The sequence below is a fragment of the Saccostrea echinata genome, unplaced genomic scaffold (genome assembly GCF_033153115.1).
Source record: "Saccostrea echinata isolate AGI-Se365-2 ecotype Australia unplaced genomic scaffold, CSIRO_AGI_Sech_v1 ptg000009l, whole genome shotgun sequence".
Classification (NCBI taxonomy): domain Eukaryota; kingdom Metazoa; phylum Mollusca; class Bivalvia; order Ostreida; family Ostreidae; genus Saccostrea; species Saccostrea echinata.
In genome coordinates this window covers 54,202,945-54,218,549 of record NW_026889758.1, presented here as the reverse complement: position 1 = coordinate 54,218,549, position 15,605 = coordinate 54,202,945, and the positions used below count along the sequence as shown (strand labels likewise).

Below are 15,605 nucleotides of genomic sequence, written 5' to 3'. Positions count from 1 at the left end.
ACACTATACCTGGGCAAATGCATGGATTTATTTATAACATTCTTCAAAGACTATGAAGACACTATATGAACAGAATTCCACTTCTAAAATTTTGGAAAATGAATAAAAATGTTACAAGCGTGAGGAGGTCACTAATCAATTGGCACTGCACTTTCAAAGAATAACATGATTTTTTAACTTGGAAAAAATTACAGTTGTAAAACTCATTCAAGCAATTAAACTTCAATAGGATGTTTGCAATTCCTAATTCTGAACAACTTTACCATTTTCACCCCTCATAAACACCATACTGTTGCATTTGAAAATGAATTGTTTTTCAAATCTTAATTTCCCTCCTACATTTATTATACATGTACTAAGTGTATTTGCGGAACTGTCAATAAAATATTGTTAAAACTAAGAACCATTGAGAAATAAATTCGGTAAAAGATGGGTATCAATAGAGAGCTACCATTTAATATGATGATGCATGTATAGACATTTTAAAAGGATCAGATACGAATCAATCCTACAAAAGGAAATAATAACAGATTACTTCTGGATAAGAAGTCTATAAATCTAAATGCATAAACATAAGTAATGATATTAAATAAATTTTATGCTATCATTTTTTGAACAAATAGAAAAAAATCAGTTGTTTAATGTAATTTGGACATGCTTGTTTTCAGGGATGATTGGGGTGAATATGGTATACATGTAGTTCTATATACATGTACTTTGAGTTACATTTAATTTTTCATTTATTTGCATACATTTTTTGAAAGGCAAATAGATATTTTGTTTAATTGAATTCTAGCTCTGGTAAATGTTTTATTCTTCAGCACATTAGTATTGTTTGAAATGACCCTGAATCAATGGGGGAAAAAACCCGGGTCAAACACTGCCAAAATTCAGAAACCTACTGTTAATTATGTAGGATGTGGTGTAAAAAAATGTACTGGCCCTATAGTAATAAACACATCATATGGAGAACATTCCTCCAACAACAAAATAATTACTATTGCAAAATATAAATATATATATATATATAAATATTTACAGACCAAACAATGACATATTTTTAAAAATAAACGTAATCACAGCAAGCCTCGTTAAAGATGATTTTTTTTAGTGTTTCTAGAAGCACACACACAATGTGCTGTGCTAGCTGGTACACTGGCTCGAAGCACACATAAGCACAATAGTGCTGGCACAGTGAACACAGTTCCTCAACACTGGGCTATCACAGTCCATAATTACTGCACAATATTGAGCAGTTCACTTCATGGTAAAGTCAACAATAAAGACAACTATTGCACATTCTGAGGAGAATGTTTCCCTCAATTCATATACGTCTTTGTGCAGTTTCATGTCAGTGTCATTAATTTTTTCATACTAGAAAACAGAAAAAGTAGATTTTTTCTATAGCTATGATGAGGTTTCTGATTCTGCCCCTTTCATATACCACTGATCTGAATTCTCAATACACACAACAGTCACTGGGTCTGTAGCTATGGTAACTGTTTTCTGGGTCCCAGATCGACTGGTACCCGGTGAATTGGTTCCCGGTCTCCGTGATGATTGCCCAGGAATAACTCTGTGAGCAGATGGTCTTGTGTTGAGCAGAGACATAGTGTCCGAATCATCAGATTTAGGTGAACTACTGCTTTCTGATGTTGACAATGGAGCATCTATATTATCTAAATCTAAATAATTTCTATCCCTGGACAACAACTGTTCTATCTGAACTCTCAGGTCTGTGAAATTAGGACGCTCTGATGGACTCTCTATCCAGCATTGACGCATGATGGTATATCTAAAAAGGAGTATTGCAAAAATAAATTGACACACTCTAAAACTAATGAATGTTTTCAATCACTGAATGATTAATCTTAATTTTGAGTTTTACTGCATTGGTCACATTTTTCAGATAAGTGCTTTGAAATTCTTTGTTGAGATTCTACCTCCTGCTTGATCAGTTGCTTTGCATCAAATACCCCTCAAAAACCATGACATATCTTGTTTTGTCAGTAAGAAAAATAAAGGGAAAAATTCGAGTATTTCATTCAAATACTGATAATGCAAGTGCAGACAACATTTCTTAAAGCAAAAATATCACATACTCAGATAAAAGATCTTTGAAATTCTTGAATTTGCCCCTGAGTTGACAGAGCTAAGTAAATACAAACGTGTTCCCACAACAGTATCTTAGATAAAGAAAAATATAACACCTCTTAGTATAAACTGTTTGATCCTATGTACAGCCATGTCTTTTTAAAGCACGTCTGCACAATTTCAAATGACTGACATATCTAAAGAGTGCAAAAAAGTCAATCTCTATATATGCTCCCTTATTCTTCATTATTGAAATTTTTGAAAAAAAAAGGGGGGGGGGGGATAACTGCTTTAAGAATCCATATGCTGCAAAAATAATTTTTATTTTCACTCTTTAACAGAATTCTTCTGTAGTATGATTTGCCTTAATTTTGCAATATATAGAAAAGATGGGATAACAAAGCAGGTGTCTGGATATTAAGTGGGTTTGACTGTTTTGGACTTACAAGAGTGCTATCATATAGGTATATGTACATGTTATCTTAATCCAATATACACCTACATCCTGTTTGCAAAAGCCTTGGTGGAGATACAAGTTCATTACAATTAAATATCCCACGAACTCACAACCTGAAGTCTATTTCAAGCCCCAAAAAACAAACTGATAAAATGCTAAGATATTAACCGGAAAAGAACTTAGATTCTAAAACTGATGAAAATCATAGTAGGGCGTGACCATTTATGCATTATTTTCTTTTTAAATATATCTTATTGTTCGCATCCTGTCTATATCTCAAGGATATTAATGCTTTAATTGAGAGAATAATAAGAATATATAAATGAAATCTCTTCTACATTATATTATTAAAATTGTCTGAATTCGATGCTTATGTAATGTCTATTACTCTTATGTAATAAAAATTTAATGCATTATCAGATTTCCCTCAGCAATAAAGTTGATCATCATAAAATACATATCCTTGTGCTGTGAACCCTTTCTCATACATGTATCTTATGAATCAAACATCTTTATGACCCCATATTTCATTGCACATTCAAGGTGCCAAATTACGTTACAATGTGATTGCAGCTTGTTCAAAAACATTCCACTTGGCAAAGGATCTGATACAAAGTGGACCCCAAAAAACTGAGACCTTGATAGAAGAACTAGGAAGAGAGATACATGTAGGGGTGATAAGAGATGAAGAGTACAAGAAAATGATGCTGAGTGGAGGTGACCTTGACAAAGGGAGGGGAAAAACTGCTCGAAATTAGCAGAAACAGCAGCCAAAACAAAGTAAAAAATAGGGGCATAACAGCTCATCAGGTAGATACATAATTTGTGCTAAACGCTCGCTGGTGACATTTTGAGGTTGAGGAATAAGGAGGTTCTGTCTGGAAAATTTTCAATGCTGACAACAAAAGAACAATACAACTGACAAATTTATAGTTTCAGTAGAGAGATTTGCATACATAGTTTGAGTTTTGTTGGGATCCACACCTGCTGAGAAATTTTATCACATTTCCTGTGTAGAAGGAGGATATAGTTCCCCCACCTTGTCAGTCTGTCTGCCAAAATTTTCATCAGTCAAAATCAAATTGAGTTAATTTGAAGAGGTCTAATACACTGTTTGATAGCTGACAAGGTAAACAAACCAGTTCTAAAGTCATTGAGCGCAGATGGGGGAAATGTTTGAAGACACAGCAATTGAAAAACACCCTAATCCAATTAGCTGTGAAAGAGGATAGAGATAAAAATATATGTTTCAGATGATAGTAGGCCAGTATGGTGCCTCTTTACCCATAATGCACTGCCTGAACCAAACAACACTGGGTTTGACCTTGATAATGAGGGATGACCTCCAGCATCTGCTTCTAATGATTTGAATGATGTAATAAAATGTTTTTTTTTAGATACATTTTTTTTTACTTACAATTCAGATGAACAATTACTGGGTTTCTCCATCCTGTATCCATTGGCTAGAACATAGTAAAGATCTGCTAATGCTATGTTTGGGTATGGGGAGCCACCTGTCAAAAATAAAACAATTTATTGACAAGGAAACCTGACATTGTTAAGCAGTTTTGTTAGGATTACAGTAAATATTTACTAATTTTAAAAATTACTGTAATCCTAAATCCTAAAAATTACAGTAAATTTTCTCCCATGAAGTTTGAGATAACGAGGTTTGACTGTATATAACTTTTTCATAAAAACATGCATTTCATTATTCAAGTAGCTGTGTTTGCTTTAAACATGTAATTTAAAATCACTGCAGAAAATGAAATCTATGTTTTTATTGAATGTATAATGTATTTACATGCACGTAACATAAAAACATGCATTTCATTATTCAAGTAGCTGTGTTTGCTTTAAACATGTAATTTAAAATCACTGCAGAAAATGAATCAAATCTGTGTTTTTATTGAATGTATAATGTATTTACATGCACGTAACATTGCAACCCTCCTAAATATGCACTATGTTTCTCTTACCCATTGTGATGATCTCCCACATCAAGATGCCAAAGGACCAGACATCACTCTGGGTGGTGAAGATGCGGTCCCTCAGGGACTCGATAGCCATCCACTTGAGGGGAAGCTTGCCACTGGTTATTTTATGATATTGGTTGTCATTATAAATGTCCCGCGACAGACCAAAGTCACAGACTTTAACAATTTTGTCGTAACCCAGAAGGACGTTTCTGGCTGCTAAATCACGGTGAACATATTTCTTTGCTGCCAGGTATTCCTAAACAAAATGAAAGTTGATTTAAGAAAACTTATTTTTAATTATGATGGAAGAAAAATTTACTTGCAAAAATATTCTCCATTTCTTGGTGAAAATTAGTTGTGTACTAGTATCTCACAAAGAACAGTCATTAAGAACTTGAAGAACAGACGTTACTTGTATTCAATTAAGAAGAAACTTAAATATAACCCAAACATGAATTTAGTTTTAGTGACGTATCAATATATCTGAAAAATGAAAATTCTGACAGAAAAAAACTTTGCTAAAAATTATATACATTATACATGTATTTTAATGCACCTAATTCATATACAAGTTTCTATAATTGAACCTAAACTGTCTAACTTCTATTGAATAAATCTAAAAAGCTCTCATTGCTTAACCATCTCGTCTCTGGTGAACTCATGAACCCAATAAAATCAAACAAAGGATACTCAAAGTTTGATAAAAATATGATAAAATTCCTCAAACATAAAACACAGTCTAAATATGTAATATCAGTTGGCAGGCATGACTTTGGAAGACATGTTAAAACAGCCTCTGTCCAATATTTTGGTTGAATTTGGGGAAGATCTGGCCTGGTATTTTGATTGCTTTGATTTTATCTCCACTGTTGTTGATAGAATGTGTAGTAAAACTTTTCAAGATCACAGGCAAAACAAGTCTAAGAATGCTGAAGACATAATTTGGCAACAGCACCTCTCCTATATTTTAAGCTACACTGATAGGGATGAGCTTTGCATGTCCCCTTGGTACTGTGAAGTGCGTTTGATAGTTGGAGATTTTCTTGTTTGAGGTTAGAATGAAGATGAGATAAAGCTAAGTCGAGAAATTCTCAAGAGTTCATACAAATTGTGGTTAAGGAATGTAGGTCAATCAGCTAAAAGTGTTAAACTTCGATATTGGAAAAAGTTATACATATACCTCATCATTAATATGATTAAAAGACAAGCTTCCTAGTAAGAACAGAACACAATCATGATAATGTGTCAATTAAAATTGGTTATATGGGACATAAAAATTATGAAAGAACACCTATAACTTTTTCAACTAATATATAAAATCCTTTTATAATATTCAAGAACACATCAAATTGACCAGTGTGCACTACATGTTAGACAATTGAGATAATTTTCTGATGTGAATTCAGTTAAAGTACATGTAAACTAACCATTGCCATGGCAGTTTGTCTGGCGAAGGACAACATGTCCGCTGGAGTTATAACACCACTGTCAATACCCCCACTCTCATCCATTAGGGAGTATACCACTTCACTGGGACGGCCTATACGCTTCTGGAAATCCCCTTCTAAACGACACTTTCTGCAAGACAAAATATAAGACAATGCTACGATTATGTGAGCACACTCTGAGTTCCAAATGCTAATACATGCTTCACCCATTTTCAAGAGTATCTGACATTCGATCAGCATTTTGAAAGCAAGGAGTCAATAGGTATAATAAACCACAAAAAAAACTTACTTAATTTTAGATAATCTTTATTATAAATATCTGCAGTAATTAAAAATAATTCTTCTAAAATTGATGTTTTACATCTGGCAAAATCTGAGCCAACACAGACAGGAAAAATTATCAAAGAATCTACAACTGGCTGGAGGTTTTAGGTAGGAAATTATCAATGTCTGACAAAAACAAAAATCAGAAGACTTCAGAATTAAAATGACTTGGTCTTCAAATAATAACTAGGAATCTTTTGATATTTATCTAGAAGCTGAAAGTAAACAACTGACAGATTACAAAAATAAGTTCCTAATAAGCAGGATTTTCTCAGCCCCTCGGCCTGATTTAACTGCTCAAATTTGTTAGTTCGAATTGTTCCAGTTTTCAATTACAAAAACCTTGAAACAAATTACTGCTAGACAAAATTTTTGTATTACTTGAACTCAAGAGGGATGCATTGATTAAAGAACATTACAAAATAAAGATCTAAAAGAGCTCAAAGATCTCATTACATTAATGTACATTATTACGTAATCTAATACATTGCATTATTACTTTTTAACAGGTACATATATAGTTTTAAGGATATACATTTGGATTTCAAATTACATTTACATTTTGAAATTTAAAAAAAAAGATTTTTTTTTACATCAACATGGCACAGTAGCGCTATTAGTAGCCATCTAATGGCAATGTTTATGCTACAACGTGCAATTTCTGAAAGTTTTTGCACAAAAAAAAGTTCCTTCTGTCAAATCTGCTATTATTGCTCAACCTGTAGAATTTAATGACATTAAAGGATTAATTTTTCTATTCCTTCCTTTTTAATTTCCTTGTGTCCTGCATAGGGATGTCAATTTTGTCAATAATTCATATTCGAATATTCAATGAAAGTATTCGAATATATTCGAATATTCGATAAAAAAAATAAAATCTGTTTTATTTTAAATATGCATCATCCTTCTTTCATGAAAGGTTTAGCGTAGGTATACTTATATTGAAAGTAAAATTGTATGAAGACTTTTGTAGGTGTACAATAAAATTCCATTTGATGTTTGTCAATGTTTGAAATAAACAATTGATTTAAATGTAGAAAGGGATAATTTCAACAAATGAAACGTGTATATATAGTAGCTATACAACTGAGGAACCAGTCGTCTTACCAAAGGCAAGATAGTCGTAACGGTATACTGTTCAGATTTCAATACATGTAATAAATTACAATTATCTACCTAATAAGAGATATGATTATAATCTTTGATAAAATGTTTTTAAAATATAATCAAATATTTCCATAGACAATTTTCCTAGGTAATTAACTAATTTCCCGATAATGAATATAAAACTCAGGATTTTGTACAACCCGAGATAATCAAGTAATTTACACATTTATTCTGAAATTGAGCCCTCTACAATATTAATTGCAGACTAATTCTATATCGGACATTCATTTAATGATCAATTAAATTTGTTTAGATAAGTATGTATACTCTTCACTTTTTAGACATTCAAAGAAGGTTTTCATTTTGTTGTCCTCTATTCTAGATCTGATCGTATTTAACTTATGAAAACTATGAAAGTAAGTTCTGTATTATACATAAAGCATTAAATTATTGTACAATTCATTAACACCTTACTCAAAACAAAATACATGTAATTTAGTAGATTCATAAGATAAGAAAGTACTGAAAGAAATCAGGCGATTGAAATTTATCGCTAGTAAAGTAAACAGGGATAATTCCAAAATTTATTAATCACATTACTTCTTTTTATGAAATCTGAAAAACACCGAATATTCGAATCTTAAATTCATATTCAAATATCAACTCATCGAATGAATATTCGAATGTTCGAATATTTGTTGCCATCCCTAGTCCTGCATTGAAATTGTTCAAGCAAATTAACAAGCATGAATACTTAACTGCACTCTGGGCTTCTTATCAAAGTTTAGAATATGCAGGTTTCAAAAACTACATGTTTGGACTTTCTTTTTATGAATCATCAAGATACTTGCTTAATTAACTGGAAAGCAGAAACTACAAAAAGAAATGACTACTACACCTCACATCAGTTTTGCATTAACACATTTTGAATTTTTTTTTCCCCATTGATATAGAAGTTTATTTTAAATTCATTTTTATGTTAAAGAAAAAAAAAAGATTTAATTTCTTTGTTGATTCATAAATTTAACTTTTTTTTCAATCCTATTCAATTTATTGATTTACGGATTTATTTATTGATAAAATCAACTTTTTAATAATTATCTTAGCATGCTGACATCTTTAACATTTATCTTGTCTTCACATGACAAAAGTTTGTGGGCTCTTTTGGATTATATACACATAAAGTAAAAGTTTGTGTCACATGGTAAATTCAAATCAACTGTATCTCTTTCCGATTTTTCTACTACATAGTATGTTCCATTAGAATGATATGGAAATCTATCCTGTTCTTGAGATTGGAGGGGGGAATGGGTTACTTATGCTGGGGGTGAGGTTCTAAGGATTTAAAGCCCTAAACCAGTTTGCTCAGCTCTGTGTGTCCAGTAATTGTAAATTTGAAAATGTATTAATTAGAATACGGTCCAAGTAAACCATAAGAAATATATATGTACACTGCATGACCACATGCTAACCGAGTCATGAAAATAGCAATGTGCACTTTCAAATCAAAGCTCATTTTCTGCATGGCATGGAAATCTCGGAAGCTGGAACCCTCCTCTGCCTCTAATGAAATTCAGCACCCCGATTTGTCATATCTGTGCAGTGTGCTGACAGGGTCTCGTGCCAGCCATCAGATATCATAAAGGCGAATCTTACACCTTCTGCAGTCTGCACCGAGTGTGAGGTACATAAGAGAGGCAGCCATAGCTTGAGTGATTTATGAGTCTTGTTAATTTTTGATTATCCTTGGCTGACTGTCCAGTCTGACAGCTGATGAGCAAGAAGGGATGCTACCACTACAAGGAGAATGATGTAGCTCTCCTTTTACTCTCCTAGCATCCATCAAACAAAACAATATATAACCTTGTTACAATGACCAATTAATTGATGTCAATTGCTAACATTCACTCCCACTATCTATTTAGAGAATGTTCCTATTGTTTACAGTTAAAAAAAGAAAGTATTTATGATTTGTTTTAGTATTGTTTATTATGTCAAAATTAGCATTAAGTAGAGAGAAAGATTTGCAATTCATGATCTGTTTAGCAACATTCAAAATACTTCAATATACTTCTTTTATTAGCACTGTATAAACTCAGGGCAAGAGGAGTTTATTATGCATGGATCTAATAAGTCTGCATTTTATTAGATTGAAAATATTTCTATTTTTAAAATGTTATCCCCAAAACAGCTGCCAATTCAAGAGAGTCCAATAAATTACACAGGGGGTCTAATACAGTCAATTTGATGCATAGGAAATTCAAGATTTGTTTTGTTCTTGTAGTACATCTTACATGACAAACAAAATCAAGCCCTGTGCACTGATGCTCCCAGTCTTAGATGACTTTACCACATGTTAGTGAGCTTAAGTTTAAGTGCAGACTTTGAACAGATAAAGGGTACCTGGTAATATGTCATCGAGTAGCAGTTCAAAACTCCTCAACCATGCAAAACATGGCTGCACAGTCATTAAAGTGCATAGTAAAAAAAAAAAAAAAAAAAAAAAACCGAGGGTTAAGCCAAAATGTTTTACCCATGCTTAATTACTTGTTGAACCTTCAAGAACAATTACTTCAGCATTTTTGCTTTTCATTATCTTTCTGAAAAAATACTTTCAATCACTTTTCTGAAACAAGTCCAATCGCCATAAATACATTGCCAATTGTTAAAGGTAAAATGAAAGCTAATTATTCTGGAACCAGATTGATTAAAACAGAGGAGCCCTACAGACAATGCATAATTTCTAACTATGCATGAAATTAGGGGCTCCCATGATCAGAAGCTATAAAGATAACACAGGAACATCTTCTGCGTAAAAAATTTTTTTTCACAGACAAAATTATGACAGGAATATAATAGACGATGGCTACCTTCCACCTGACAATATACGCAAACAAACAGGCACCGTTGCCAAATTACTGTACATCTGCCTATAGCTAAGATTTACTGATCCCATCAATTTATGTTCAGTTAAAACACTTTCTGAGTCTTTTCCTACTCTAAATAATCTGGGCAATCAACAGAAATATCTGGCCAATACATGTAATGTATAAATGGATACAGGCTATTCCAAGGACATGCAGATTTATGTACCATATGTACATTTCATTGTATATAAATTATACTAAGTAGTTCTCTGAGTGGCATTCTGTTTCAAAAGTTCAAAGATTGCAACTACATTTTCAAGTTCAGAGACCTATGTCTTCTTGGAACTCTTTATTTTTTGAATTTTATTGAATTTATTTTCTTAAATTGCAAAGCATTTGGAAAGGTATTTTTTTAAAGATCCCCTGCAAGTTTCGTTATGCAAATTTCATGCATTTCCTAAATAAAATGTTAGATTTGAAAGTTTTTAGTCTTCAGTGAACCCATTTACACCAATTAAGAACCAATTGCTCTCAACTGAAAAATATAATTCTAAAATCAGAATCAATGGCAACTCTCAAGTAGAACTGAGTCCTATTCATGACTTCAACGTTGGGGATATTAATCCCTAAAGATGCATAAAAATGCTTCATTAAAGAAAATCTAATTTTACTGTAAAAGCTGGGGGCATTTCTTGCTCAAAATACACAGAGCCTGTCATCAATAACAAATTTATGTTAAGACTTTTACATGTATTCATGAACAATGGTTGCTGAAGCCTCTTCTTGGATACTGTCATATATAAATATTCCATTAAACAACTATTGCTGAAGAAAATAAACGTACGATCAACAATAGATAAAAAAAAAATGCAATTTATTTTTGCATAAAGTAATTCTTCGTACAAAAATATAGTTCTTAAACCAAATACTGAAAAGTACCGTACTCATGACTAGTTGAAATTACCCAGGTGGTCTAAGTTACACCACCCTATACCCTTGTAAATTGATGGTTTGACAAGTTTAAGTGACCTTGGTGTAAGATGATGAACTGAAGGAAGTTTACAACTCAAATCTACAGAAACCAGAACCCCACTATACAAGATAAGCTTTGGCTGACTTGTGTTTTTTTTTAGGTATAGTGCTAGATAATCCTGCAGAAAATGACAGGATGTATAGTAATGTACTCCATGCCACATCTGTCCTTCAACATACAACACAAGGTCATTCTTGGCACAGAACCATAATTTGGCCTTGGTGACTTTCTAGCTTCTCTTAGACATAAATTTCCAATTCTTAACTTCAATGTTTTAAAGATTTTTCAACAAAACATTTATTTCTCTTCTTTATGATAGTTCTTTGACTTCCAGATCCTGAATACAGTGCTAATGACCATTTTACTAGGATTTGTAAATTTGACATGTAGTATGTTTATTTCATGTTAGCTTTTACATGCAACTCAACAAATATCACCCTTCCCTCTTATTTTCAGATCAATTAACCCTACCCCTTCTAAAAAGATAAAAGCAGCCACTATAGGCATCAGTCAAAAAACACATAAATTATTTAGGGAAAGTGTTAAAAAATTACAATATAAAAATCTCAAGCCAGGAAAAATCAGATGGCCATCAGGTTTTCACCGAGCCCTGCAGGGGGGGAGGGCAATATTATCAGCTATAGGGTCATGTGTTACTGGTATGGCCTGCTGTGGTGATAATGGCCCCAAGTGCAAAACAGAGAAAGGCAAAAAAACTGCACACCACCATATAACCCCCTAGCATAATCATATGGCTGATTAGGATGTAATCTGCTGATGTATCCTGTATAATGTATCTGCTAAAAATTATTTTGATATCAGAATTGTGCATCAAGGCAGGGTTCTTTGCCTGTCTGGCTCAGCAGAGCAGTCAAACAGTAGGGGATAACCAGTGTTGCTTTAACATATACTGCACCAGGCTGGATTTCAGTGGCTGAGCTTTTGCAATATGAAAGTGGGGTAATCTGCCATAGATAAGGCACCTCAAATACAGAACCTTTCCTTGTTTCTATTCCCTTAATTACTGCAAGTGCCACTTTTCTATTACTTTTCAGTACTGCACAACAGATAATTTGAATTACAACTGTGTGTTTGCTTAATTAAAAATGCCTCAGTTCAATTACAATTACCTCATCAATCACCTTCACTGACCCACATTCTTAAGTTCACCTGAACCATATTGGAGAAATTCCCTGGGTAGGGGTCTTATTGCTTTTTTACAGTTTCTTTTATTTCAGGTCCCAGTTAATGAAACAAATATGAGTTGCTGCCTTTGAGAATCAATACCTTCAAACATCCAATATATCCACAGACTTTGACTTGAGAGGGAGACCCCCTTCTAGGCAGGAATTATCAAAGACATTTTCAAAGGTAGCTTCTCTTTTTAGAGTGGACCCAGGTCTCAAATGATACATTTAAATTAGTAATGAATTTTCAACAAAGTACTTAAGTGGAACACTCCCGGAGTGAGATAGTCTACAGACAAAGATGCCATGTCCAATTACTGCCTAAAGAATCTTCCAAGAATAATTTAAGAGTCATGGTCAGCATCATTTAAGTCATCATTTATAATGCAACTATATGTATTCTGTTCTTTCATAAATGCACATAAAGTTAACATTTTTAAAGCACATTTTGCACTATTAAAATACACTGACCAATGAAAAATCATAAACAAATAAAACTGCAATGCATGCATCCAAAAAAAAAACAAAACAAAACAAAACAAAACAAAAACAAACAAACAAACAAACAAACAAAAAATAAAAAATAAATAAATAAATAAAAAAATAAACAAACTGTTGATCAACCCCAATAGCCAAGAATGTCTTAACAAATAGCTTGATTGGTACTTACTTCAGAAAATTTTGAAGGTTTCCATAGGGGACATATTCCATCACCAAAGCTATGGGTTCTGACAGAGTGCAGGCCCCTGACATGGACACAATATTTGGGTGAGAACCGATTCTTTTCATCAAGTTGATCTCAGCCAAAAGATCTTCTTTGTAGGATAAGGGTGCACTATCTGTAAAGTTCAACAATTAAATGTTTTGTGGGAAAAAAACCATCAAGTAAAAAATATACATCTTTATTTATTTCATACAGTTTTCTGAATCATGTTTTTCCTTGCATTCATACCATTTTACATGAGATATTGAAGAGTAAATATACATGTAATATTCTTTTTGAAAGACTATGTATTCATTTAAGCTCACATACATTCGAGTATAACCTAGCTTTCTTGTATTAAAGTTTTACTCCTTTAAGATAGTAAACATAAAAATGACTAAATTGTAAACGTGACAATAACTATCAAAATCAAACTCTTGTGATAAGATTTTCTTATCTTTGAACAAGGAAAAAAAAAGATAGGAACAAATGCATTGAGGCACATCTTCCAGGTTACCAGTTCACAATCATCATTTTGTAATCTTCCACTGGATCATTTAGACTGTGTTGTATGTCATTTATTTAAAAATTATCTGTATATCCCTATCTTATTTCTACCACTCGTACACCTGTTTCCTCAAATGATTTAAAACTACTGTTTATGTAAAAAAAAAAAAAAAAAAAAAGAAAAAAGAAAAGAAAAAAGCAACTAAACAGAGGATTTTTTTTTTCCATGGGCAGAGAAATTTTTATCTATTTGTCCCTAGTTGTTATTAGGTCATATTTTTACCCATTTACTGCCTTGCTTCAAAACTTGCAAAAAGTTTATGGATTTCAATGACATTTTAGATAAAGGTGTATTATAAGTAGCTGAACAAATAAGACCTTTTGAGTCTTATCTGAAAATGCAAGTTACTTTAATATTGCTTGTTTTTAATATACTAGAGAATCATTTTAATTCATTGGGGTCGGGTCAATGTTCATGGACAACTCACTTTAACTGGTTCATGGGGATGTGATTTTGTGGATAACTTATACATATATATATATATATATACAGAAGATTCTATGAAGACACTGACAAAGTTATTGTTCGCGGGGATGTAAAGCGTGACCCACGAAATCTACCAATATTGGTTCCTACCAGAAACTTTATATACAAAGGAAACATAAAAATTGATTCTGAGCTAATTCTATATGGTGACCAGCCTCACCTCTCACTAATTTGATGGCTACTCTTTGGTTCTCATAGTAACCAGTTACCACTTTCCCAAATGCCCCCTGGCCAATAGGACTGCTGAATTTGAGGAGGCGAGGATCCAACTCCCACTCATCGCTAATCACCAGTAACTGATTAGAATAATCTACCTTACCTGTAAAATAAAGAAAAAGTACAGAAAAAAAAACACCTTGTGTATTTGTATCATTTAATTGTTAACTTGTGTATTCTAAATGATATTGCTTTTGATCGGCATTAGGCTGTTTGATGCACTTCATTATATAAAAGTATCCTTGATAACTTGTATTATAAGTCATCATTAGGATAATTAGTTTTCCATGGAAATACTAAAAAACAAATTTTCTCTATATTGTCCCTGTTTTAAACTTATAGCCAATAAATTTTATATCTGAATTTGAAAGTCAATCATGGGAGTTATATATATATCATTCCTATTCCTGTTCAACAAATCATCATGAAATTTAGTGTATTACTATGTTATATAATTTTCTTATTGAAAGTTATTAAACACACTGATGGAAATTGATGACGAAACAGAATTTCTCAAGCTTTCCCGACTAACTCAACTGATGACCATTATTTTCTTACACCATTAATGTGGGATTTACTTAAATATTGCTGCCGACTTTTTTTAAACTATACTCAATTAAGATCTGAAAACTTGGTGTGTTTTTCAATGTTGTTCAAGCAGACTTGCGTAAATGAAAACCCTTGTTTGTGCTTCTTGAATAATCATTTGTGGGTATTTAGTGATTAGGGAAGAAAGTGAGGAAACTAATGAGAATGTGCCAGGCTTACTCCAATTTTTTCCCCATGTTTTCAAACAAACAATTGTGAGAAAGACATAATAATTTGCAATGCTCAGTGTCTAATATGTTTCTAACAAGCGAAAATAACTACCCATTGATTTCAATGATTATAATTGCTCAAAAACATAATTTTAAAGAAATTTTGAAAACACCCAGTTAATTTTTTTCCTAAAGATATTTCAAAATCAGTATCATTTTTTCCCTAAAATAAAAAAAATATATTAAGTTGAAAAAAAAGGAGAAAAAAAACCCCACAGAAGCCAAAGTTTTAAAAGATTCTGCTATAATTATCACATAATAAATGAAAGTTCTTTTTGTAGAAAGAACACTAAAATCAACATGCTTCTAGGTGACTTA

General features: G+C 32.4%; 1 protein-coding gene across 1 annotated transcript in view; it reads right to left on the bottom strand.

Annotated features, from left to right (window-relative positions):
* Window positions 1-1,081: 1,081 nt before the first annotated feature.
* Window positions 1,082-15,605, bottom strand: part of LOC133183123 (uncharacterized) — a 39,406-nt gene continuing 24,882 nt past the window's right edge. The window contains exons 12-17 of the mRNA XM_061318088.1: window positions 14,414-14,572; window positions 13,167-13,335; window positions 5,958-6,108; window positions 4,531-4,786; window positions 3,969-4,065; window positions 1,082-1,795 (exon numbers count right to left, since the gene is read on the bottom strand). Coding sequence (XP_061174072.1) covers window positions 1,408-1,795; window positions 3,969-4,065; window positions 4,531-4,786; window positions 5,958-6,108; window positions 13,167-13,335; window positions 14,414-14,572 — 1,220 coding nt within the window. The 3' untranslated portion in view covers window positions 1,082-1,407. The remainder of the gene's footprint in view (window positions 1,796-3,968; window positions 4,066-4,530; window positions 4,787-5,957; window positions 6,109-13,166; window positions 13,336-14,413; window positions 14,573-15,605) is intronic.